Source organism: Diorhabda sublineata, chromosome 1 (assembly GCF_026230105.1).
Source record: "Diorhabda sublineata isolate icDioSubl1.1 chromosome 1, icDioSubl1.1, whole genome shotgun sequence".
NCBI lineage: Eukaryota > Metazoa > Arthropoda > Insecta > Coleoptera > Chrysomelidae > Diorhabda > Diorhabda sublineata.
The window spans coordinates 5,539,790-5,566,449 of NC_079474.1; the positions used below are offsets into that span (position 1 = coordinate 5,539,790).

At 30.4% G+C, this 26,660-nt stretch overlaps 1 protein-coding gene across 7 annotated transcripts; it reads left to right on the forward strand.

Moving 5' to 3' along the window:
• LOC130444837 (MYND-type zinc finger-containing chromatin reader ZMYND8) lies at positions 1 to 26,518 on the forward strand. 7 transcript variants are annotated; one of them, XM_056780139.1, is made up of 17 exons: positions 1 to 28; positions 695 to 930; positions 1,311 to 1,890; positions 2,867 to 3,039; positions 3,334 to 3,418; positions 6,465 to 6,645; positions 9,414 to 9,584; positions 10,595 to 10,770; positions 12,877 to 13,366; positions 13,420 to 15,007; positions 15,927 to 16,572; positions 17,935 to 18,108; positions 18,341 to 18,670; positions 19,301 to 19,578; positions 19,656 to 19,869; positions 22,053 to 22,118; positions 23,780 to 26,518. In XM_056780139.1, exons 3-17 carry the CDS (start codon positions 1,342 to 1,344, stop codon positions 24,002 to 24,004), a joined length of 5,346 nt encoding a protein of 1,781 aa, XP_056636117.1. In that variant the 5' UTR covers positions 1 to 28; positions 695 to 930; positions 1,311 to 1,341; the 3' UTR covers positions 24,005 to 26,518. The 7 variants fall into 7 exon arrangements, with proteins under 7 accessions (XP_056636117.1, XP_056636108.1, XP_056636125.1 ...); XM_056780130.1 differs by lacking the exon at positions 1 to 28 and having other exon boundaries at positions 564 to 930; positions 23,780 to 24,019; positions 24,078 to 26,518; XM_056780147.1 differs by lacking the exon at positions 1 to 28 and having other exon boundaries at positions 564 to 930; positions 23,780 to 24,016; positions 24,078 to 26,518.
• The last annotated feature ends 142 nt before the right edge of the window (positions 26,519 to 26,660 follow it).

Sequence of the window (26,660 nt, forward strand, 5' to 3'; positions counted from 1 at the left end):
GAAACAATTAAAACCGGACTACAATGTAGTAAGTAGAGCATTAATTTTAGTGACACACCGAGTTTTGAATTTGTTCGTGGTGATAGAAAAAAAACTATTTTCTACATCTATCAGATCGATTTACATGCAAATATTCTGGGTAACCTCAAAATCAATCCATCGCATTCTATAATTGACATATAGGGTGTACCGAAACTATTCACTAAAATCGAATCCTCGTAAAACTATATAATCAAAAAATTTTCAAAAAGTTAATTTTTAAACATTCGTAAATATATTAATCACATAAATATATTATTTGGAAGTATCAAGATGTTTGTATGCTTTTTTATTTTATTTTTGTTGTTAGATTTCTTCTTAAATTTAGCTTGTATAATGAATTTTATTCAAAAGTGGTATGCAACTATATACTACCATAATACTCACGTGTAAAATGAGTTGCCTACGTGTAATACTCAAGAACCTGCTATTCAAAACCATTACCTATAATATCAACTAGCAGCAATGTAAAGGTGAGTATCCTAAGAAAAATCGACGTTGTCAGACTTTCATCCACATCTGCCATCTATTGGTGAGTGTTAAATACGAGTAATAGTACATATCTTGTATTAATTAATTGATATTCCTTCATTTTATAAGAATTAATACAATAGGTTCTACAGTGCTTTTACATAATTTTTTATTACTAAATTAGCTCTGGATATCTTCAGAAGATACGAGAATATATGGTTTAAAATGACTCAGAGGTTAGGCTAGATTTTTCTACACATATTTTTTATGAAAATAATTACGGAATTTCTCCGCTAGAGACACCAGACACCTGAAACAAGCAAATTTGCACTTTGCCGTAATAAACTGTGAATTCGTTTTAGTTACACACCATATTCATCTCTATGCAAATAAAATAATGGATCGTTGTATGAAATAAGTGTAAGTAAGTTTTTTTTTTCAAAGTAAACATTGAAATGAACATATTATAATTTGCATGGTACAGGTCTCAAAGACAACCTACGTTCACTGTCTCGTGTAACATACAATTTTGATAAAATCAGATGAATTAAACAGTTGTAAATACCATGAGAATAAATATATCTGTAGATCACATTGCTAAACTTTATTGTATAGATATGTAGTACTTTATTATTAAAATGTCCTATTTACTATACAAAACAAAGAACCATGATAAAACGTAAATTTAAACTCAAATTAACCACAGATCTCTAAAAATCTTCAAATATCTTATCAAACCTTATATTATACTTACTTTTGTTGGTACTAAACTTTTAAGATATGCTTTTTCATATTCACAGCCAAAAGCAAACTTTCTATTCCAATCTTATCATGGATAACGAAGTAAAGCCCGAGCTTGATGAAGTAACATCACCTGAAAATGTAGATTCTACCTCTCAACCCAACTGTAAAATTCAAACTGAATCTGAAAATTTTGGCAATTGTAAACCTTCTTCAGTGGCAAATGATAATCAAACACACTCTGATAAAAACCTTGATGACAGCATAGACCAAACAAATTCCAAGAAGTCAAGAGAACTCAAATCACTACTAGCTCTTTCTAAAGAAGCTAACCTAAAGACTAACATTTCTCATAAAAGGAAAAAGGATGTGAAAGACTCTTATAAAGGGCAGTCAGATATTGAATTAAAAAAATCAAGCAAAGTAACTTCAGATAACAAACAAAGTTTCAATTATCCAGTGACAGCTGAAGCTGAGCTAGAAGAAATCGATGAAGAAGATGATAAAATGGAAAATGAATCGCATAAGCTTGTGAAACGAAAAAGGGATCGTTCTAATGAATCAGTGGATAAGTTTTTGTCAGAAGATGGTAATAGAAAAAATAAGAAAGCTGTACATGGGGACGTAAAAGTATTTAAAGTAAGTATTAACTGGTTTTATATATAATTTGTTTATGTTATTATATTTGGTGTGTACAAATTTTTTGTACTTCTGTCTAATGATTTCTATTCTATGTTAATTTCAAATTATTTGTATTCTGCAGTAAAAGTGATGGGTTAAGTTTTTATTAAATGCCAGTTCTCACATTTCATATTTTATTTACATTATAAATATCTTTCATACTTTGTTTACATATTTCTTCAGACGGATTATTTTCCTTTGTTTACTCATAAATTGTTAGATTTCTTTTTCTGTTTTCTATTCCTATTCATTCAGGGCTGCAAGGAAGGTAAATTCTTATGCAAAATTTTCTTCGTATTTTTTCCACCAATACATATGTCACCTTATGACATAATTACTAACATATTCCTCTTTTCGTACTTATAAGTTTCTGTGTGGTCAAGAACTTGATATAAGCTTTGTCTTGGGCAAAACCTACTCAACAGGCAGGCGTGGCTCATGAACACAGAGTTCTCATGCAGACGCCCCCGAATGTCAATCTTCCTTTCTTTGGAGAAGTGCAAGCCTGTGGAATAAGCTACCAAGACATATACAGAAATTCAAGATCAATATCCACAGGCATCTCCATACAGCAAACACTACTCAAACTACTCGAATGTAATAGATTTTATTCTCTTGTGCTTGCTTTTTAGATAAAAAAAAATGATTAGCAAAGCATATATATTATTGCCTTCTGTTTTCTTTCCAAATTATCTGAAACATATCAAAGTTTGCTGGAAAATATACTGAAATGACAAATATACCTTCCTGTTTGTATATCTGTCATCCATTACTGAGCTCTCCACTATTGTGAAGCATGGTAATTGTTTTATCAATAATTCTCTATATAAATTTTGAAGAATTCATATTTGATAAAATATAATAATAAATCAATGTATATCAGTGAATTTACTAAGACAAAAATATTTACATATATTTTATTTTATACTTTCAGCCAAACAAAGATGCTTTTTGCTGGCGTTGTCACAGAGAAGGTGTAAATGTGGTTTGTGAAACTTGTCCTAGATCTTATCACCAAAAATGTCTTAAACAAACCATAATGGATGTTAATCATTGGCCATGTCCCGAATGTGTTGCTATACTAAAAGCTGAGAGCACACAAACAAGGTTTGTATATTTTTCTCAAAACAAAAAATATTTATTGAAAATCAACTGAAAATTTTTGAAATATTACTCATTTTAAAACTTACTTCGTATTGAATTATGGCAAGCATAATATATAGGCTCGAACTCATTTACCCATTTAAACCTAGAGCAGATAACTGGTTAAATCTGTTTTTTTGTTTGTCTTATTTCAATAGCATGGAATAATACAAATGAATTAACATTCAATTTAATACACCATAACATTACTATAAAAAATTTTTGTTGGAAAAAATTTTATTTTGGATTTCATTTTAGATCACCAGCTATGAAAGGAATGACTTTAGAACACCTTTGCAGTCTACTAAAATTTGCGGTTAATAGAATGATGCAATGTCAAGGGGTATGTACCAAGTTTTTAATGAATTTTTTTACATGAACTTGTTTAAACAGAGAACGAAAGTTTTTGGTCTACAAAGCTTTCAAATACTTTTCAAAAAAAGTCATTGAGACTCGATTGAGAGTAGTAGAGCATTTTAATTTAATTTGGTTTTGTTTGAGAGTTGTTTTTTGGACTTACAACACAACACTAGTACATGATTGGTGGATATGTATTTGATGATTGTTTGCCAATATAAAGGAATTATGATTTGATAAAAACTTGAGCCTTTCAACCTTTCAATATCATCTTGACAAAGAACTTAGATAATGGTGAAGAAAATGCTCAAATGCAATATTAATTAAATAATGTCTTGATCTTGTCAGAAAATTATGTTTGTAATATCATTTTAAACAGCATTTTGCAGATGAGAAATGAACTTCCAAATTTCAATGTCAACTGAAATCATTAATGGCATCTCACATACATATGATAATGATTTATCACAATCACAATCTTCAATGACTAATTTCCTCCAAAAAATAATTCTGTTGATTGCACTTATATTCCAGTCGTATGTGTTTAATGTCACAAAGTGACAATCTATAGTTATTTTTTATATTTGTATTGTTTTATCTTTTTTAATATCAATAAATTTCCGATATTTCCTTGTTCTCAATGTAGTGAATAAGAATTTTTTAATATTGTAAATACCTATTTTTATTTTTACACGATTTTTTTCGAAGCATAACTATCATTTTTAAAAAATTAGGTGTAATTTAGTGTCATTAATCAATTTCGTCTTATTTTCTTTCAATATGTTGTGTTTTCTCTTGTAGCAAACAGGTTTGGACATATTATTAAAAAACAAATCAAAAATCAATTATTTTTATATAAAATTCAATATATAATTCTAAATTTGAATTCAAGTTTAAACAATAGCGGGAAGAAAAAAGGGTAATATTTTGAAAAGAAACCAGACCCAAATAAAAACTGGATGCAGGGCAGTCTGTAAAAATTGCATTAAGGGAATCCAACGATTAGTTCAATGATTAGAAGTAGCATTTGAAGATCTACAGTTATCATATACATATTTTTGGGCATCGATATGAGCAAGCTTTAACACCATATCATTTCATCACTTACATCTAAAAAGTTATAGAAAAAAATCTTGCCCTGGAAACGATTGAGGAAATGTATGAACAAAGAGGGCTGTTGTCTTCAACCATATGATTTCTTACCCAATTGAAGCCGTTTCAAAAATAATGTTTATTCAGGGAAAAACATTAGAACTCTCTGGCATTGACTGGTGGAAAGCACTGAAAGATATACCTGAAATTGGAAAGCACATAAGACTTTTTAAGTACAATCTTAGATGAATATTAAAAAGACTTATGAGTAAAATGTAACAGACAAAATAGTGAATTATCACTAAAATTAAAACCGCATTTTAATGTGAAATAATACCAAAGTTTTTACATCTTACCATCCTATTAAACACATTTTAATTTAAAAAGACATGCAAGTATTTAACATATCGTTGTCCTATTAAAGTAAATTACTCTAAGTTAATAACAATTAGTTACCCAAACATAGTAAACAAAGTCTTAAAGTTTATTATTTATTTTTATTATTATAAAATTTTTTTCTAATGCCGAGGATTTTATGCCTATAAATTAATTAAATACTGGCAAAAAAATGATTTTCTTGAATGTTTATTCAACCGAAGGTTAAAAAATAAATTCAAATGGTGTTGCGGGTTGACGACTCAAAATAAAACTGTTCAAGAGCTTTTTAAAATCCAACAATATAAATATATATATATTTACATGTATATGTAAATGAATAGGACATACTGTATATAAGACAAAATATATAACAAATAAGAACATTGTTGCATAAAACAGAACAATGTATACAACAATGTTCTTATTTGTTTATGTTATATGTGTTCTATTTATTTATATATACAAATATAGATTTTTATATTGTTATACTGATTATTGTTTTACTTCTAATGTCACAATTTTTTGTTTATTTATCTTCATCAATGTTTGAGTTATAATGTACCATATATTTTTAGATCAAATAAAAGATCGAAACGTCGACATTTTAAAAAACTCTTGAACAGTTTTTATCTTGAGTCCTCAACCGACAACACCATTCGAAGTTAAAAAAGCATACATAAAAGACAATCTTTTTAACTAATAATAAACATTTAAAAAATCTTAAGAGGAATCATTCTTCTGTAATAATTTACTGCACAATTAATCTTAGCTTTAGCTGGTCGTCCTCTTTTGCGTTTCATGACAAATGGAGCAGTTCTTGTCTCCAAATGTGGTTGGACATGCTTAAACCGAATTGCCAATCCAACGAGATGCTTGGAAATATAATCTTTGATAAACTTTGGGCAATTGCATGTGCTGTGTAAGCAATTTCCTTTTTTTTCGGTGTATTATTACTTCTCACTCATTAAAATGTTGCTCTTTTTATTCGTCAAAGGTCTCCCACGGCGAGGAAAAAAAACACACCCAATGAACGTACTGTATTTGGTAATGGGCTAACATTTTATGGCAATTATAGAAGTTTATCTAGACAGAAATAGCTCATTAATTTGCTTGCTAAGATTTGGGGATCATTTACTAAATTTGGTCTTCGAATACAATTTGAAGTTCAGGTGTGACTAAAGCAGCTAGGATTATTGTAATTTTAGATTTTATTTTTTGGTGTTAATATTTAATCCCAATTAAAACTAATTATTTTTATGTTGCTTTGCATTATTGTTTTTTTCAACATTTTGAGCGTTTTGTCTATTTCTTAGGTAAATATTATAAATAATATAATAATAAGTCAGCTTGTGTGAATTAAAAGCTAAAGATTTGACAATTTCACTGTTCGATCCTATAATGATTTTTATTAATTAAATCAGTTGGTTAAATCGTGATTTTAATCAATTTATTTAGATCGGCCCTACCCTGATAGTAAGTAATTATCTGTTATGTTACTGGTGGATCATAATTTGATCATACCATTGATTAACAAATATTTTTTTACAATTTATTTTTTGTAGTCTGAACCATTTTTACATCCGGTTAGTGAAGACGATTTTCCAGATTATAGAAAATATATAATTCAGCCCATGGATTTAACAATGTTGGGAAAAAACATTAAAGACAACGTGTATGGTAGTACACAAGCATTCGAGGCAGATGCTAAGTGGTTGTTACACAACAGCATCATATATAATTCGTGTAAGTATAAATAAAAAAAATTAGTTTATAACATTCTAATCGTCATTTATATATAGAAATTCGCAAAAAGTATCTATAATCAAATATTTGACATGTTTTAGTGTTGTCAATACATATAATGTATTTCTGCTATTGTCTCATTATGGAGTGCTTATAGACTACAAACATTTTTTTGTCCCGACATTTATTTATCCCAATATTAACGAGTTTTTTTATACGGCCAAAATTTATGTTAAATCTGTGATAAAATGTTGTGTTACTTTTTAATTTTTTTGGAAAGATCATCTAAAAAATCTATCTCTTGATATAATTATGATATAGGCTACTTATTGATCCTCAAAACCCACATGGGTTTATAACACCTTACTTCTGTTTAAATATTTATTGTTTAAGTTGAAATTTGTGGAACCGCTTGATATATTCATACTGAACACAGTTTACACTACCACTACACCAACAGTCACAATTTCACTGTCTGACGCGCGTTTTGATAACTAAGCTATCGTCTTCAGAGACTGAAGATAAAGTCAGCCAGTGTAATTGTGAGTGGTGGTGTAATCAGTGTGTTCAATATTAATTATTTACTTGGTGAAAAAATGATTTAAACATTCAACTCATATGAAAATACATGTAAATTGACAATAAATTATCAGAAACTTTAAAAACAATATAAATAAAATTTCGATGTATGGAGTTATGTCGGCGGTTAAATAATAATTATCGTGTTGTATCGAGTATACACTTCACGGATGAAGCTACATTCACCCATGATGGCATTAATAATACTCGTAACTATCATGTATAGTCAGATGAAAATCCCCACGCAATAGTCGAAAGCAATATTCAACATCGATTTTCTGTAAACGTGTGGTGTAGTTGACAGTTATTTAATTGGCCCTTTCATTTTGGAGAAGCGTCTCACAGGAGACAACTACTTAAATTTTTTACAAAATGAAATACAAGGCCTACTAGAGGATGTTCCTGTAAATATTAGAATGCAGATGTACTATCAGCACGTTGGAGTTCCTGCACATGTCGCTCGTCAGGTCAAGCAACATTTGGACAAATGTTTTCCAGGGCGTTGGATTGGTCGTGGAGGTCCCATTAATTGGCCTGCAAGATCTCCAGACCTCACACCACTAGATTTTTGTTTATGGGCCTGGATGATAAATGAAGTCTACAAAATAAAAGTGGACATACGGGATGCACTGATTAGACGAATTGAGAATACTGCAGCCCATATTAAAGAAGAAAGAAATGAATCAATTGAGAGAGCAACAAACGCTCTTCGTAGACGAAGCAGAAAATGTTTAGAAGTCAATGGCGATATTTTTGAACATTTATTGAAAGAACGCTATGATTAAGAACATTTTTATGGATAATTTGTTTATTTGTTAATATGCTATAACTTGAAAACAAATTAAAATCGGATAAGAACATATGAGTTTTTTTACATTATTTTCACGTCTATAATACACTCCTAGAGTTTTGTGCACTCCTCCCGAATCACCTTGTATATCGAAAGGAATAAGTAATGATATGACGAGGAGACAAGTTCAATTTAAGTGCCCGTTGGTGTATAACGAATATTAAGATGAGCCAAAAAAAGTTTTTACCAATATTTAGAAGTGCCGCATCCTGATTTTTTATTTCCTATTTAAATTACACTGAATTTTTTTGTGATACCTCGGTAGTTTCTTGTCTTACACCATGTCAAGCTGCCTTTATTAATCTATGAAAGATTTTGACTTTGGAGAAAATTGCAGCAATTTTTTGATCGTTGCCTTACACCATGTCAAACTGCCTTTAATCTATGGAATATTTTAACTTTGGAGAAAATTGCAGACAATTTCTTGCTCGTTGACTTGCCTTATGTCAAGTAGTCTTTAATCTATGAAATATTTTGACTTTACAGAAAATTGCATGCAATTTCTTGCTCGTTGTTTTGCACCATGTTAAGGTACCTTAATGCAAGATTAGAAAATAAAAAATATGCGTTAATTTTGCTGGGTATTGTATTCATAAAAAATTGTTCCATTATGTTATCTTTTACTTGGTGCTATTTTTTGTTTAAAATTTTCGAATTAACCAATCGGTTTAAACTTTTTTTTAAAATCAATCATTTCCACATCTTAATTTCTATGCTAGTTTTAACGAAAAATAGGGATTCATTTTCAATTGGCATGTTATTAAATTGGTATTTTTTTTGTAATAAGTGCTATAACAAATATTTAATAATTTTTACATTAATAGAACTTACATAAAAAAATGTACTTAATTTTAGTACTATTTATCAACAAAAGAAATTCACTGCCAATATATAAAGTGGTTTAACACTGTTTGATACCAATTGATAAGACAGTCAATACTAATAAGTGTTGAACAAATGTCTACGCGCTTAAATGTATTCAAGTGATGTGGTATGGTGTAAAAGGTGTCTCATAAAAAAGTTTTGATTGGGAATTATTTTGATCTAAACCCTGATACATAATCAGCAATATTTTCAATGTAATGCATTTAAAAATATATGGAATTTCCATGAATGGATCTGAAACATTCAATTTTCTTTTTAATTTAATACAGTTTGTAAAAATACTTCTAATAAATCAATGGAGTTCATAAGATTTTTAAATGTAGATTAGAAAATATTTTGTTTCTAAACAATAAAAAAAAGGTTGTATCAGAGGGTTAATAACTAGACTAGCAGTGTAGAAAAAAGTCATAGGCGTATCAAATTTGACATGTGATTTACAAAATTTATATTTCAGCTCAGTCTAAACTAACTTCAGCTGTCAAAAGTATGATTAAAATTTGCAAACAAGAAATGATGGAAATAGAAAACTGTCCCAGCTGTTATTTGAAAGCCAACGTTAACAAATCCACATGGTTTGTTGAAGTATGTCCGAAACCTCACATGCTTGTTTGGGCTAAATTAAAAGGTAAGCAAATTTTCAAATTTAAACAAATACATTGAATTAGTTCATTCAAAAGAAGTCGGAATGTGATAGGAGATTCTTACTGAATCAAATAATATGTAGTATTTAACAATATCAAAGAATTTCTTCTTATCAGGCAATCACCTTATTCCCCTGATATAAATTCTTTTCAAAAATTGAAATTTTACTAATCAGAACTAATTTTCGAAAGATAAAAAACAATATACTGAAATTGTGCTTGAGAAATGTTTTAATGAGTATAGTGAATGAAGTTTTCATTTTGATAGTGTCTTACTTTAAAGGTAATTCAATAAATTCCAATTGACCAATTTCAGGCTTCATTTTTTGATAAGTATCATGTGAAAAGACTACATAAACAATATCGTACTAATATATCAATTTTTACTATGAAGGTATTGACCATTTAATATGTCGATATCACTTACTGATTGTTCAAATTGCATAATCATCATTTTCAGTTCACATTTTAGTCCTTGGAATGTCTTTCTTCTGTATATATATTACGTGGGTAAATTAAAATAAAAACAACTCTAGAATATATTTTTACATACGAGGGGTGTTCCATTTTTATAACATGTTCAATTTATTATTTCAAAAGCTATTGAAACATTTAATTTTTCTGCATTCTTAAGAACAACAAAACAACTGTTTAATCCTATTTGCATCCTGTTCGTCATATATAGAAAAGCGTTGGTATTATAAGAGATTTTTAAAAACAACGTTTTAATACATGTACTTGAAACCATTTATTTTAAAAAAGCTTACAGGTAGGTAACGGTGTTGGAACAATTATTTGATTGAGGAAAACCACATCAATTTTTCCAAAGCCTGGATATCATGTCCCTAATAAAAAACGTATAAAATTAAGAAAGTAGAATAAGTTCAACTTTTCTTGCAACCCGAATTTTTAAATATCTAACTGGTTTTGAGACCTTTGCAGTTAAACACAATCATCTGGTTTTATTATTTTTATGAACATGTCCATTTTTCAGGATTCCCTTATTGGCCAGCAAAAGCCATGTCCATCAATTCCGTTGGTATGGTAGACGTTCGATTTTTTGGAGCACATGATAGAGCTTGGGTACATTGGAGAGATTGTTATCTGTATTCTGAAAAAGATCCGAACACATTTAAGCAAAAAAGATTTGATATTGAGAAATCTGTGGAGGTAAATCTCTATTATTCATTTAATACGATAATAGTAACTATTCACACACTATCAAATATATTTCATATCGAAATAAATTAAATATTTTTCATTTATTTCCGGTATAAACTTGTATTGATCTACGATACTTTTAGGTTGTGAAATGTTCTGCAAACAACCAAAGTTTGCTGTTGGATAAAACTTTATTAAACGATCATGCTGTGGACTTTTCATGATCTATGATACAGTGCCAAAAGCCAAATTTTTAGTCTAAAACTATGATTATATTGTTTGTGTTGAACAAAATAGTTTTTCTTTGCAAGGTAGCAATTTAAGTGGTCTGTAGAATTTAACTTAATCACTTACCAGGTGTTGATCATTTCTCCTCATGTCACACCTTAGATGACATCCAAAACACTGTTTGGTCAAAAAACTTGATTAAAGGCTTGTATTAATACTTCCAATTGATGTATGACATTATTAGATTGTGAATGTTTTGCCATTACCCACATTATAACAGTTTTTCTGCAGGGGATAGCATGCTTATGGGTCTGTATGATATTCAAATAAATCACATACTAGGTTCTAACAATAATAACTTGGATACTTTAAACCTATTTGGTCAGTTATCTTTATGTCAGACCATCAGTTGCTCCAAATGTGAACTCATTTGGTCTGTTCACCTCAAGCAAAATCTTCAAAACTCCTTCGATGACATCCAAGAAGATGTGAGAAGCTTATTTAAGAAAAATTTATTAAAGACTTGTATAAATGTACGAAATAGTTTTTCTTCACAATATAGCATGCTTTTTGATCTGTATCATTCAAATTATTCACTTTGCAGGTTTTCATATTAATAAGTTGGATATTTTAATCTCATTTGGTTAGTTACCTTCATACCAGACCTTCAATTGCTCCTTGTAAGATATTCAAAGAGCTGATGGACAAAACTTTATTAAAGGATTGTGATAAGGACTTTTATTGATCTATGACACTGTTAGTTTATAAACTGTTCTTGCAAGCCAAATTTTAACGCGGAAGTTATGTTTGGATTATTTGTGTTCAAGATCATAATTTTCTTTGCAAGATATAATGCTTAATGATCTGTAGGACTCAACTTAATCACTTAATAGATTTTACTATAAAGTACTGTAACATTTTGAACTCATTTCGTTAGTCCTCCCCATGCCAAACCTCGGATGATAACTTTATTAAAAGCTTGTGTTAATGACTTTTATTGATGTTCTTCCAATAGCCACATTTTAGCTCAAGAATAATATTTAGACAATTAGTGCTTAGGTAATAGTTTTTTGTGCAAGATTTCATGCTTATAGGTCTGTATTATTAAATTCAATTAATTTCCAGGTTTTGATGTGATTAACTTGTATTAATTTCAAGCCCGTTTAGCCAGTGCCAGTTCTGTTCATGTCCAGAACTTAAAAATGCTCCTTGCTGATGGATAAAACTTTATTAAAGACTTACGTTAATGGCTTGTATTGATCTATGGCATTTTAAGAGTATAAAATATTCTAGCTAACAGCCAAATTTTTACCCCGAAGTTATGTTTATATTAAGAATTATAGTTTTTCTGTGCAAAATAGCTTACTTGTTGCTTTTGACGCTAAATTAACTATGTGCCAGATTTGATATTTATTACTCTGATATATCCATTTAAATTGATCAATTCTATAATTATTTACATTGGATAATATTATAAACCATTTACTAGTCTATGCTTTCGATAATATTAGAGTTTGACAATTGCTTTATCAATTCGGGATGTTTTTGCAAAAAAAATTATAATACATTAATTGTGGAAAAATTAGGATCTTTTTGTATCCATTCTACAGTCATTACAATACCAATGCGAAAATACATGTATGACAGTACTTTTAGAGATAGTTGTTATTGTTTATAAAACACCTTCTTATGTATTGTTTAGACAATTAAGGTTTTAAGTAATTTACTAGAATGTAAACGTTTCTATTGCTAATTTTGCAAACATAATTCAAAGCTAGTTTATGGAAATCTGATCTACTTCAACTAGTCTATTATTTTGACTATTTTTCCCCACTCGTATCTAGAATTGAACATAAAGGTTCCTTAAATGAAATTATATTATTTTAGGAACTGAATGTTTACATTGAAAATTTGAAAAAAATTTACGGAGAATTTCGCTATGCGCCGTTCAGAACTCAACTTGATCCAGAAAATATGTCCAAACAACTAATTATTTTCTTACCGAAATATAAATCAATCATTCAAAGAAGAAGATCTCTCAGAGAAACTTTGGAATGCAAACAAGAGGAAACGATTGATTCAAAATCCGATCATATTCAAGAAAAATCTGAAGAATCCGATTGTAGTAATTCCAATGTAAATAGTCCTGTAACTGATAATGACACAACCATGGAAGGTTACGGTACCGATGACGATATGCAATCCGAATTGGATTTGGAAAGCAGAAAAGCGTTCAGTGACAAAAAAGTCTTGGACGGTGATAGTATAGAAGACGAAGAAGATTTAGATGATACTCAAGTTCCATCTAATGTATCTGCAGACACTACAGTACCCAAAGGAAAAATAAAAACTAGGGGAAACTTGAATAATTCTATTGGTAAGTATAATTTTTTTACCAAACTTGTGTTTTATTGTTTCAATTCTCTTTAGGTAAATTAAAGATGTTGCCACGTCGTCCATCTGAAAATCATCTTTCTGAAGAGGCATTACCGATACCAAAAACTCGTCGAAATAGCGATCAAAGCGTCAAAAGTGATTCGAGTCGTATATCGAATATTTCTGATAAAATAAACCGAGTAAATATGTCAGAAAACATGGAAATCACCTTGGGTAATGACGATTTAGGTTGTGTAAGTATATTGGAGAATATGAGTCCTCCGAATGGTGAAAGTTCGAGGTCGGAAAGCGAATGTGGTATTGAAATAAAGAAGAAACCTATACAAGTCGATATAAATAACGCCGAGTTTTCCATATCACCTAATAAACTGAAAATCTCAGATCAACTTATTAAACGTTTGACTGACGTTAAAAAAATTGAAGAAGTTAAGTCAAAAATTACAGAACTTGATAGTCCTGTAAATATTTCCCAGCCTTCCACCAGTAATAGTGAAAAAGTTCATTTAAACGGTGATATAAATTCCTCTATGAAGGAAAAAAATGCTGATAATTCGTATGATTTGATAGATTTAGTGGACGAAAAACAAAAAAATTTAAAAATTATTCAACCTTCAATCAAAGAATTTATGACAGTCAAAGAAAAATGTAATACCGATTCTAAACAAGAAGTAGATGTATCAATTAGTAACAAAGACCATGTAGACAAAGTAAACACTGTTGAAGTAGAAGACATGGAGATTGATTCTACTGAAAATATAAAAGATTCAAGTAAGCAACAAAATGTAAACAACACAGCAAAAATTATATTGGATGAGAAAGGAGTTAACGAGAAATTGTATGATCATATGGAATCAGTTTTATCAGTGAAACCTTCCAGTTCTGAACAAGAAGAGAAGCTACCAGAGAAACGAGACATTGTTGAAGAATTAGTTACAAAAAAAATAATAAATACTGAAAAACAAGACACATCTGAAGTTATATTGGTGAAAAATCTTCCAGGAAAAACCGACAAAACACCAGAAAAAAAAGGATCCTCAAATACTTCCAATCAAAATGTAATAAATATAATAGAGGAATACGAATCGGACGAAGAAGATGAAGAAGAGGATACTAGAACATCCATACAAGTTGACAAACAAAATATTTTTGATGTAATACATTCATCATTAAAAGATATAACACTAAAAGAGAAAAACAAAACTATGGTAAGCATAGGTGAAGTACCAGATAACAATTCTGGAGCAAAGGAAACAAAAAAGAGAAAATTACCATCAGATGAACAACAAAGCCCAGCCAAATTAGTAAAAATTGTATCAATTGAAAGTATACTGAACAGGAAAGATGAAGAAGATAAATTATCGAATGTAGAAAAGCAAATAGACAAAAAAATAATGGAATATCAATCTGCGCCTGTTAGTGAAACTGGAGAAACAGAAATAGCTCCAGAAGATATAAAAAGCGAACCGGAAAGCGATTATGAAATGATAGACGATACATACAATATGGAAGAAAAAAGAAAATATTTATCGGCGTTAAATATACACGAGAAAACGGTGGAATTAGAAAAGAAAGAGAAAAACGAAATCAGAACGAGATCTAAAGCTGAAGAAAAACGAGAACGGTTAGTAAATTTATTTAATATACTGTACTAAATTATACAGGCACATAGATTACTCGATAACAAGTTGTTTAACTACTAGTAAGTCGTTAATATGATTTTTCACACGTCTTTTTGGTACATACATCTTCAAATTGTCTGTATTGGAATATCATGATATAACACCGTGTTTTGCGATTGAATGTTTTCTTTATTTACTCATCCTAATGGGTGCATAACTTCAATTACACACACTAGTTTTTCACCTGTAATTTATTTACATACTTTTCTACCAAATAATTTTTATTTTCAATACACTCTACTGCTCGCGATTCGAGTTTCTTCTTCTACTTATTTTAGGGCTTGCCCTGTATCTCCGATTTTTTCTCTATACAGATAAACAACCTAAACACTCATTATATAGTAGTTTATAATTCTCACAGACTAAAACCTCTCTGAACTTTCGCACTTTACAATGGTGTCTGCTCTCGCGTTACTTCATCGCAAAGGCTATCTTTCATTATGATTTAGTATCTATTATAGCCCGAACCGCTTCATAAATATATTTCCAGGACTTATCTAATCCAAAAAAGCATTCCATCATGTTGACTTCTTCCACATTTCTGGGTTCATAAGTTTCTTACTTCTTCCCATCTGGAACTGAGGAAAAGTGTATGTCCGGCATTGCCCTCCACTCCATTTAGATATGTCCGATCTCCGCCTGTTATATAGGTGCTGACGAAAACATCCATGGCCTCTAAGTGCTTGTATTAAGAAGCAATCGGATTGTCTATTGGTGTCCTATTTCACTTGCTACCTTGCAGCTCTATAGGAGCCAGACCTGCTATTACCTCTACTTATTCTGCAAAAATAGTCAGGACTGAGGAAATACTTGTAGATGGAATTACTTATGTAACTAATTTTAATGTATGTATATTTTCAGATTCAAAGTGGTTGATAATTTAACTAGAATCATAGATGACGTTGCTGTAAACTATAGTGCCACGCATGGTAACGGAAGAGTTCCTCCCAAAAAACCAGAACGAAGAAGAAGTAGCACCAATCCCCCCGCTCAAGAAGGGGAGATATACGTCAAATCGTTCGCTAAACTCCACAGCGTTCCTGCCAATAAGCAAAGAGCCAGAAAAACGTTTCCATCGCCATGCTATTTTAAGGGGTCTCAAAGACAACTGGTACTTAGAAAAGAAGTATCTTTATTGCGAAGAGACGGACAATCTCAGAAATATATAACTTCCAACAATGCAAAATCTGCAACTACAACTATTGAAAAACCCACACTTACTATTATGAACCCTTCAGTAAGAACTACTGATGTCAATACAACATCAGTTGTAACTCCTATTATTACAAGTACTTTACCATCCGGTTCTGGATCATCACAGGTAATAGATTCACCTGCCCCGAGTATAGTTCCGCCTACTTCTCTTCCATTGGTAACGCAGCCGTCCCTCAATCTGATACATAATCAGAAAATAGCTGATTCGACTATAACTATTCCTCATCAAAGCATGGCTATGGGTCACGTTATTATAATGCCAAGTAACTATTGCGCGCCCATTTTGAGTACGGTAAGTAGCTTATCGTTATTAATCCCCTGTAAATTCAGTCCAATAGTCTATTGAGTTGTTTCTAACTATTTTACCAAAAAATGTGTTGGTAAGAGTTTTGAAAGTTATAAGAGTTATTTTTTTTAGAAACTCTTCGTCTTGAAGTTTGGACCAAAATGTGCTACAATGAACTGAATAGACATTTATTCTAAAAACTACTAATATTTTTCTGAAAATCTGTATAAAGGAGTTTTCAGAAATGCTTTGAGTTGTCTATGACGTCTGGTTATACCGAAAAAATGAATGTGGAATTTTTTATTAATTAAATACACAGTTTTTTGTATTTTTAGAATTTATGATGAATTTTAATATAACTTCAACATATCTGAACCATCATGTCTTAAGGGCTCGAGTTGAAATTTACAACAAAGAAAGTCAGAACAAAAATTACTTCAATTTACTGGAAAAACATCTTAAGTTTTTTAAATCTTTGTTAAAAAAATCATACTGGGATCTCGAAAATTGGCGTCTACTTCAAGAATGGTTATTTTGTTTTGAGAATTTTGACATGTTTTCATTTTTCATTTCCTTCGAATGCATCAGAAATCAGTAGAATTGTCCACTCTCTATTTTGTTTTACTTTTCAATAAATTGTATCATGAAAGAAAGTTTTACTGACTTTCAGTAACCATGTCAAATTTTCCAAAAATTACCAAATTAAATATCGATTTGTTTTTTACCGATCTTTACAAAAAAATCTATTGATAAATAATTCAGATATTCCTAATAACCACTTGGAAATTTTAATTTTTTCAAGGTTTCAATTACACTCCCCAAATTTTTTCCCAACCTAACCAAATTTTTTTCAACAAAATTATTTGGCATATTTTCTTTTGTGAAAACTGGAACCCTTTAGACATATGATGTTTTAGATATGGTATAACTGGAAAAATCATATACAACTGAACATATTTTAACTGTCAAGAACTCCTCAGAAAACTCTTGGTGCAGAAAAATATTACCAATAGTTTCTGATGTTCAATTTGACTCACTTCATAGTAGTATAGTTTGTATCTCTTGACGTTTCTCTTGACACTTCACTTCACAAGTCAATATCTTCCCATTGTGTATTTTTTCTACATTTCTTCTTGAACTTCAGGCCAAAATGTATGTTTTTCTTTTTTTGTCTCATAGTTTAAGAGCTTGATGATGGTTCCAGATATTTATTTCCTTTTACATATTTTGCGCACATCATTTTTTCAATGGCTTCACTCTCTTTTACTTTTGGTCAGCTTTACTCTAATGTATATATTATTATCTCATGTTTTCATACTATTTCATTTTCAACCTTGCTTTCTTATTTTATATGTTAATTTTATACAGGTAACTCCAACTCCAGCTTTAACAGCATGTCCTCCGTTGCATCAAACTCAAACAGTCGCCAAGACAGTTCCAAATCTGAAAACGTCCCAAAATTATATACCACATAATGATGAAGGATCAGAAAGCCCTTCACCACCTGCCATCAACAGTTTAAATGACTTCGTTAATCAACAGGTATTTTTTTAAATAACATAAAAGTTTTTTATTTCAGTTGAAGATTCAATTAAATTAAAACATTTTTGAATTTTTCACATATTTTATTTAGTAAAATTCCCATTTTAAAGGGTAGCATATCAAGGGTGGAATACTGATCAAATAGTTGTTTATCAATAAACGATATTGTAATAATAAAGAACTTACCTCCACTTTTCTTTGATCAACAGTAAATCATTGATTTGATTTGTAGCCAACTACAACGAAAACCTCACAGCAACAAGTTACAGAAATAACTGAACCAGTGACACAGTCTACGTCAACTAGTGAAGTCATTTCTACATCTAGTGACAATCCTACTTCATCTAATACAATATCGAACGAGTCTCATCGAGATGAAGAATTTTCCGTACTGAACGGCTTAATACCTGAAAGTGTAAGTAAGGCTGTGAGCGATTTATTACTTATGCCGCCACCAAGATTGAAACCTAGACCTCCTGGTATAATCAGTCAACATTTTGAAGAAGGCATTCCGAGTACAGCTGGGGACGTTACATCAAGGATTAATTCTATAGCTCATAGGGTAAGTTTTTCATATATTTAATATAAATTGTATGAATTTTTTAAAGTAAAATTTCTGGAACCGTTTTTATTAACACTCACATTCATAGTACTTAGACTAAAGGTTGAAATATAGTTTTTCTTTCACTATTACCTGTGACCACTAAGAAACTCACTTAGTGTCTCGGTAAATCAGGTGTTAACAACTGGGCACGGATTATTTAATTATTTTTTTTTGTTTATACAAACTATACCTACGCATTAACACCTTCAAACTTAGGCCAAATTGTTCTTTGAACATTAATATATTAAAATAAAATTAAGTGCAATTTTATTCATTTTAAGGTACAGAATATTGTTCAGCACAATACATTACAATCATCATTTCCAACATCATCATTATCATTCTGATCATAATTACGATCATCGATATCATCATTAATGTCATCATTTTCAACTTCATCCAACTCCACCAAAACAATGTCCTCAACTGTTAGAGTTTCAATTTTATTATGATTTATTATCGATCCACATTACCCTGGTGAAAATCGGATGCAATCTGCTTCTGTAGCATTTCGCCACATTGATGCACAATGCTTATGGGCTAGGTCTTTTTACGGTGGGCTCTTGCTCTATATGGTGTATTTTTCAGATGACAGATTACTTCAGGGGTATGTTAATAGAATCCCTAGGAGATTTAGCTAAAACCAACAATCCAGAAGCAACAATACTCAGTTTGAAATTGGAAATAGAAACTATTAAGCATCGACATAGCGTGGAAATGGCAGAAATCAGGAAAAATATGTGTAGCATACTTAAGGATGTACAGAGAAGTATTATAGAAGAGAGAACGAAAATCATAGATGAGACAAGGGCATCTTGTGAAGCTGAAACGATACGTAGGGTAGAGGCTGCGAAATCTAAACAGTGGTAAGTAAAGAAGATACTTTCAAAATATTTGGTATATACTAAATCATGGTTTTGTAATGCTTTTTTTTTATTATTAGGTGCGCCAATTGTCCTAAAGAGGCACAATTTTACTGCTGCTGGAACACCAGTTACTGTGATTACCCATGTCAACAAAAACATTGGCCCCAACATGCCGGAAAATGTACGCAAAGTATAGAAAAAACAACGGGTACGGGGGCTATACCTCCGGCAAGATCCGGTCCACAACCGATTGTTCTTCGGCCTTCAGGACCACCCAAACCAGGAGTGGGGGTGAGTTTTCTTCTTATGCGATGTGAACATCCTTTCGAATGCTCAAGCTGTTGAATTTTATTAGTTTTTGATTTTTGTAATTATAAATATTAGGCTTTAGTATTTTAGTTCTCTGTGAATCTTGATTTAGATTTTAGTAGTATAATAATTTAAAATAAAAAATATACACTGCTATAAAAAATGTACAAATGATACCTAAAAATCTCTTTTATTTCGTCAAATTGGGGTAAAAGGTGCAGGCAATGCTTAGGGAAAGTTTTTAATGAAAGAGGAGTACAAGCCATGTCAATTTTAACAGCCACACAACAATATTATGTTGTGTACACACTTTCACTTCCCATTTTTTTCTACCTAAAATATTTTTTTAAGACTAAAGCCCTCATCTATACTTTTTGTTGGTTAACGTATATTCAACAGTTTAAGAATTATATAATATTCGAGATTCAATCAAAAAGTACGTTGAATAAATTTTTGTACCAGTAACTACTTACGCTTTCAACTAAAATGTATCTTGCCCTGATGTTTGAACATGTTCGCTTGTCAGTCTGCTACTAAAATCACTTTAATGAGATCGAATTTACAGTATCTGTTGTGAAACGTGGATCTTGAACATCTTATGAATATTAAGTTTTGTTTCAAGTTGAAAAAAGTACCAAAGAATGTAGCTTACAAAATGTTAAAATATATCTAGATAATGTAGTAACTTTGAAGATAGTTTACTAGTGGAATGTATGACATAATAATTTCCTTTTTGAAGTTATTTAAATTTAAAAATTTTGCACAAATGTTTGCATCATAGATGATTGATTCCGAGTGTACTCGGACACTTGAGTTCCATTAAGGTATCAAATTATGTACTTTATTTTGTATCGATGTGACTCTAATGAGCATATTAGATATACTAGATAATTATAACCTTTCGTACAAAAGGATTTTTCAGTATTTTAAGAGCGGTCTGTAAACAGATAGATGTCTTAATATTCAGCGTTCGTTCGCGTGGGATTATTGAAACCACGTTAAACTACTTATTTTTCTATTTAATAAATATTTCATTTCAAATTAGTTTTGATGTTTAAATACAACGAATATGGTAAACCATCTTTGGTTAGTCCAAAGATACATTGTAGGTCTGGACGTTCTTCGACTTCAAAAAAATGGAAAAAGTTTTTCCTCAAACCCATGAAAGTCATGATCAGAATTTTTCAAGGAAGAACTGGAACATTTTCGAATCAATGTGCCAATAAATAGAACTGAAAAAGGGGCAAAGGCTCTCTTCTTCATCATGACATCTCGCTGTGTGACGAGCCGCTTTTGATACTTGAATTTTTAGGCGGCTGAAAGTCTTTCTATCTATTCACATCCATATACATCGAATTCGGTACCGACTCCTAAACTTTTAAATATAAACAAATTGTGAAAAGAATTTTTGGCACCAATCTTGGATATTAAAAAGGCCACGACAAAGGAGATTTGTTTTCTGTAACATATAATCTGCCTTCATGGGAAAATAAGTACTTGTTATCTCATCATTTCCATTTGAGGCTAGTGGCATGCTCCTTCTTCATTGTAATTCTCCTATGTCATAAATTAAAATTACTTCTTTTTCTATGACTACTCATATTACATCTACCTTTGGCTGATTCATATCTATTAATTTTAACTTGCGTTTTCACTTAAGTGATTATTTCAATAAATTTTTCTACATTGTAGCGATTACTTGACTGCCTATTTACTCAGTTATTCTTTTATGAGTAAATTCTAATAAATATAAGTCCCTATAGTGATTGGGACTTAAAAGTTCCACCAACGAATTGAGACTAAGAGTCGTAGAAATCACTATTAAATTAAACAACAATCCAGTATGAGATAATTTATTTCATTTATTTAAAATTTTACCATACAATTTTTAGATCACATTATTTCATTATGTTTTAATTGGTAATGTTGGATATTCATTTATAAATTATGATTCACATTTCGAGCTTAATCATCCCATTATAAATACAACAAAAATGGCACAATGACAATTTCTAGTTAAGTTTATAAATGTCAACTTTATCAATAAATCATGTATAAATGTGATATTGTTTTATTAATGTTGCTAATCTACTATTATATAGTAGTTTATAAAAGTATACAGGATAAACAAAGTTTTTTTATTGCTACTATACTTGTTTTTGCAGAGATTCATCACTAAACCAACAAAGGTTTACATGAATAGGGCCGCCGCACCACAAAAGAACGTCAAGGTACGTAATATAATTTGTTGTTACAATAAATATAAATTTAAATCGCTTTATAGAATGGGGTAAAACAGCAACACGTACTATTTGAACTAATAAATGACAAGAAAACTTTTATAGAGCAAAAAGGACTTGCACGAAACTTATTACTATTTTCCAATATTTAGAACCTACGGATATTCTCATACTTGCTTGAAGAACGCTTCGATAACTGAGATATCATCTTCAAACGTAGTGCGTTCAGTATATAATTGATTAAATTAAGAACAAATATAGTATATGGAACGAAGTACTAGATGAAAATTAAAGAAAACGAAGATAATGACAATAAACAACGGGGGTTACAAAATGCATATATATGTACATACATATGGAAGGCAAAGAAATAGGAAAAGTGAATATAGTGCAATATCTAGAGGTTGAACTACAAACAGATGGGAATAAGAGGTCGAGAAAAACCGAAATAGAAGCATTTTGAACCCATATTGCTGCGAATCGTGGGTTCTATGTAATCAGCAAAAAAGTAAAATACTACCTACACAGATGAAATATTGTAGAAGAGTAAAAGTGACAAGAAAGGGTAGAATTAGAAATGATAGTATAAGAGAAAAACTGCAAGTAATACCAGTAACTGAATTCATTGAAAGAATGACGTTGAACTGCTGGGGCAATTCAAGACAAGGAAAAAAGTTTGACAATCCAAAGGGCAACAGAGGAAGACCAAAAGAAATATGGGACGACATGATAAGAAAAGTTTTAAGGAATAAAAAGCCGATATGGAACGAAGCAAAGGAAGTTGCTATGAATAAAAAGAATGTACGAACATTGTATACAATTAAGTTATTAAATATTGTGAATATAAATTATTGTAGCCCTACATCTTAAAGGATAGAAGGGAATTTGATTATATATATAAATAATATCAATCGACTAAAAAACACTGGAATTAAAAATCCTTGCAACTGTACTCTTGAGGGTTTGAAAAAGCAGTATTTCAAACCAAATCTTGTTTAATCAACGCTCAAAATGACAGTCAAATTCATGGTCAAAATTTTTCAAGGGAGAACTGGAACCCTTGTGAATTGATGTAATAAGAAAGAAAACTGAGGCCAAGAGTGGTGGTTTTAAAACTATGCTTGATGACTTTAAAAAAACAATGGAAATCAACTAAGTATAATATTTTTCAAACATTCAATGGCACCGGCTATTGCCAACTTGCCAATTCTTCTATTCTACCAAGTAATATGACGTTGATTCTAAAAATTTGCTTCAATTGCTTTTAGTGATTTTTACTGGTTATCTAGTACCTATGTTAAATAATGATGATTTCAAAACTATTTTGTACTAATAATACATGTATAGAGATACCAGTTTAAAAAAAAACTTTTTGAAATAAAATTTAGTTGGTTTTCCAAAGAAAAATAATCAAAAGCTATTATAAACACTTTTGTAAACAAAGAGTTCACTTGGATGAAGCTCATCCTCCTCTTCTTAGGAGCGGCAGTCCTAAATCTATGGCGTCTATTTGTTTTTGTTTGACTAATGCCACAGTTTCAACTTGGTTGACTAGTGATTGTTCCAAAAGTTCAAAGAGACTTTTGTTTTGTATTATTTCACAGTATATAATTATGTATATCAAATATGAACTATTTGTTCTTTTGTTTTAGTCTGTACCAACTTCAACGTTAACATTAGTAGAAACAACACCAGGTAATTACGAAATTTTAGGCAACGGTTCTATTGGTATAGCAGGAAAAATGTTTACTTCTACTAATTCTATAACTACAACAAAAAGTAAAGGAACAACAGTAGGAACGTCACCTAGATTATCCACAGTAACAACAGATTCGATTAGACCAACATCATCCACGAGCAGTCGAACTCAACACTGAAAATTGTAAAACGTTGTAGGTCTTATTAATATTTTTCGTTTCTAAATGGAATCAAATTTTGTATTTTCACTAGGGGATGGGAGGAGAGAATAGATAGATCCCTAATTTTGGATCAAATATGATCCACGAAAGTCTACACAGAATATACAAGAATCAATAACCGATAGTGATGGTCTGAGTTTTATTAACTTTCCTTCTCTATATTCATCAAGACAGATAATTAATTTAATGCTTGATTAAATAGTTTTCTTATTTCTTTTAATTATTATGTTTTGTTCACTATTTTGGGAATACTTGTCTGATAATAAGTAACGTACCGAGGCAAAGTGATCTAAGTGCCAAAATACAAAGTTACGGGAAAATGAAAAAAACTGGTCAGTAACTCAAGTTTCTAGTTTATCTTTATTAAAAAGAACAAAACTTATTATATATATTATAAAACAGTGACATTTTTAAAATAAAAATATTTTTTGTGAGAGGAATATAAGTTGTAATTCTAACTAAAGAAAGTAGCTAAAAATTAAGTCCGCAAACAGTATTGTTTAAAAAATCATTTCCACTTACACGAGCCTCACTCTCCCGCTTCCTATTTTTTCAAATTCTTCAGGAGAAACTTAAGTTGGAATTTCTGGAACCGTTGTTGATATTCGTACTGAATACACTGTTTACACCATCACTCACAATTACACTATTGGACGAGCGTTTCGATAACCTTCTTCAGAAACTTAAACAGTTCTTCAGATAGTGTAATTGTGAGTGTTGGTGTAAACAGTGTATTAAGTATCAGGAGAAAATACTTTGCAGTTTATTTTGAAAATGAAATAATTACTTAACCAACAGGTAATAACGAACCAGGACAAGAACAACATTAAATCGAGAAGGTAACAAATGTTGCGATGATACATCATTTTGCATAAAAAAAATTTGATCACTTTGCTCCGGAACGCTTTAATTTTAAATTATCAGATACTTTTCTTTTCGTATTTTGAAAAGTTTTCCACAAGAATAAAAATGACTAATATTTTCTGATTTTATGAAAAATAATAGACAAACTTAGGTAGAAAGTAGTATAATATCAATGTTTGATTAACGTTGTGACTGAAACTGATGTTTTATTATTATTTTCTTTTTAATTTAATGTAAATATTGGGGATGTTGAATATTTTATGTAAAAAGAAGTGACCAAAAACTAGGGTGCAAAAGTAATATATGTCAAATAAATCTAAATAATATTTGAAAGAATCTGATAAAGTGGGAATACAATATTTCAAGTAATTTTTTAGTAAACCAGGGCTACTTTCTGATACATTTTTTCGAATAAGTCAAAAAGTGTTTCACAGAATGTCTTGAAAATAATTAGTTATACCGAAATTACTAAAAGGCTTCGTCTAAAATATAAATAATTGTTGAGCAAAAAATTATTGATTTGGATGCACAAGTTGGAGACATTTATAAAATGCTTTATAAATTCCATTTAAATCAGGACTATGTCCATGTTACCATAAAATAAATAATATTAGATCTGATACACAAAGACAAAGGTTTGTCGATTTCATTAGAGTGTTCCTTGAACAGAATTGGTGACTCTTTTGCTTCAAAAGTTGGGGAATCTCTTGGTTTATGCCAGTCGTACTGATAAATTGTTCTTGACAATAAGATTATTAAGAAAATCATCTCCTGGAATATTATTTTTAAATAATATGACATTTTTTTCCTTGTTTTTCTATTTTCTTATTAGTACCATTACATTGTATTTAGTTTATGGGTATCCCCAATTGGCAACAGTTCCAAGAGTATGCGTAATGGAGGCCTCTTCTTCGTCAACTTTTGGGTGACCAACTGGGCTCAATTTCTTCCGAGAAGCTTCTGTTGTAGAATTGTTAAAGGTTAATAGACATGCCGGCCCTAATGGCTTCAACTGCATTTTAGAGGAACAACCCTGGGATCCTCTCGTATGTCCACATTTTGAGTATCTTCAATAAACGAGAATCAACTAAAAAAGAAAAAAAAATACAAATGTGCCCAAGTAGTAGCCCCGGGATGCCCAAGTAGCTCCGGTTTATGATACATGTATTACTTTGTATGTAAATATTGTTGATCGATTTAATAAGTAAATTCAACAATTTTTTATTGTCACTAAACTAGTTTTTGTAATACAAACTATTCATTATTATTTTTATGTAAAAATATTATTCTTTTTTGCTCCATACTATGTAAATATTTTTGTAAATATAGTTATGGAATTGATAAATATTTTAAGGCTCTACCCTTTTTATTACTTAGCTTAGGATATTTACGAATAAGTCGCGAAGTAGATATAACGGTAGCAACATTGATCTGATCTTTTTTTATACATTTTTGATTTTTTTTTTTTTTTTGTGTATATAGTTTGGATCAATGGCCTGGTGGAAGTCCAAAGTTTTGAATTTAAACAATGTATGTCAGTTTTTTCCAAGATTATACTATTATATATGTAAAAGTTTTACTTTTTCAATAAATTTTTGGTTATTTCTATCACGGCTTTTAATTTAAAAATGAAACTTTGAAAATACTTATAATGTAAGTGATCATAGTGAACACATCACTACAATATATTTTCCAATACATATTATCTTCAGAAACCAAAGTCAATACTCGGTATATAAACATAAGAATA

Excerpts from the sequence above, each read along its gene's own strand:
- LOC130444837 (XM_056780139.1), top strand. The coding sequence starts at position 1,342 with ATGGATAACGAAGTAAAGCCCGAGCTTGATGAAGTAACATCACCTGAA. Across the intron at positions 1,891-2,866 it reads GGGACGTAAAAGTATTTAAA|CCAAACAAAGATGCTTTTTG; the intron begins GTAAGTATTAAC and ends TTATACTTTCAG. Across the intron at positions 6,646-9,413 it reads CAGCATCATATATAATTCGT|CTCAGTCTAAACTAACTTCA; the intron begins GTAAGTATAAAT and ends TTTATATTTCAG.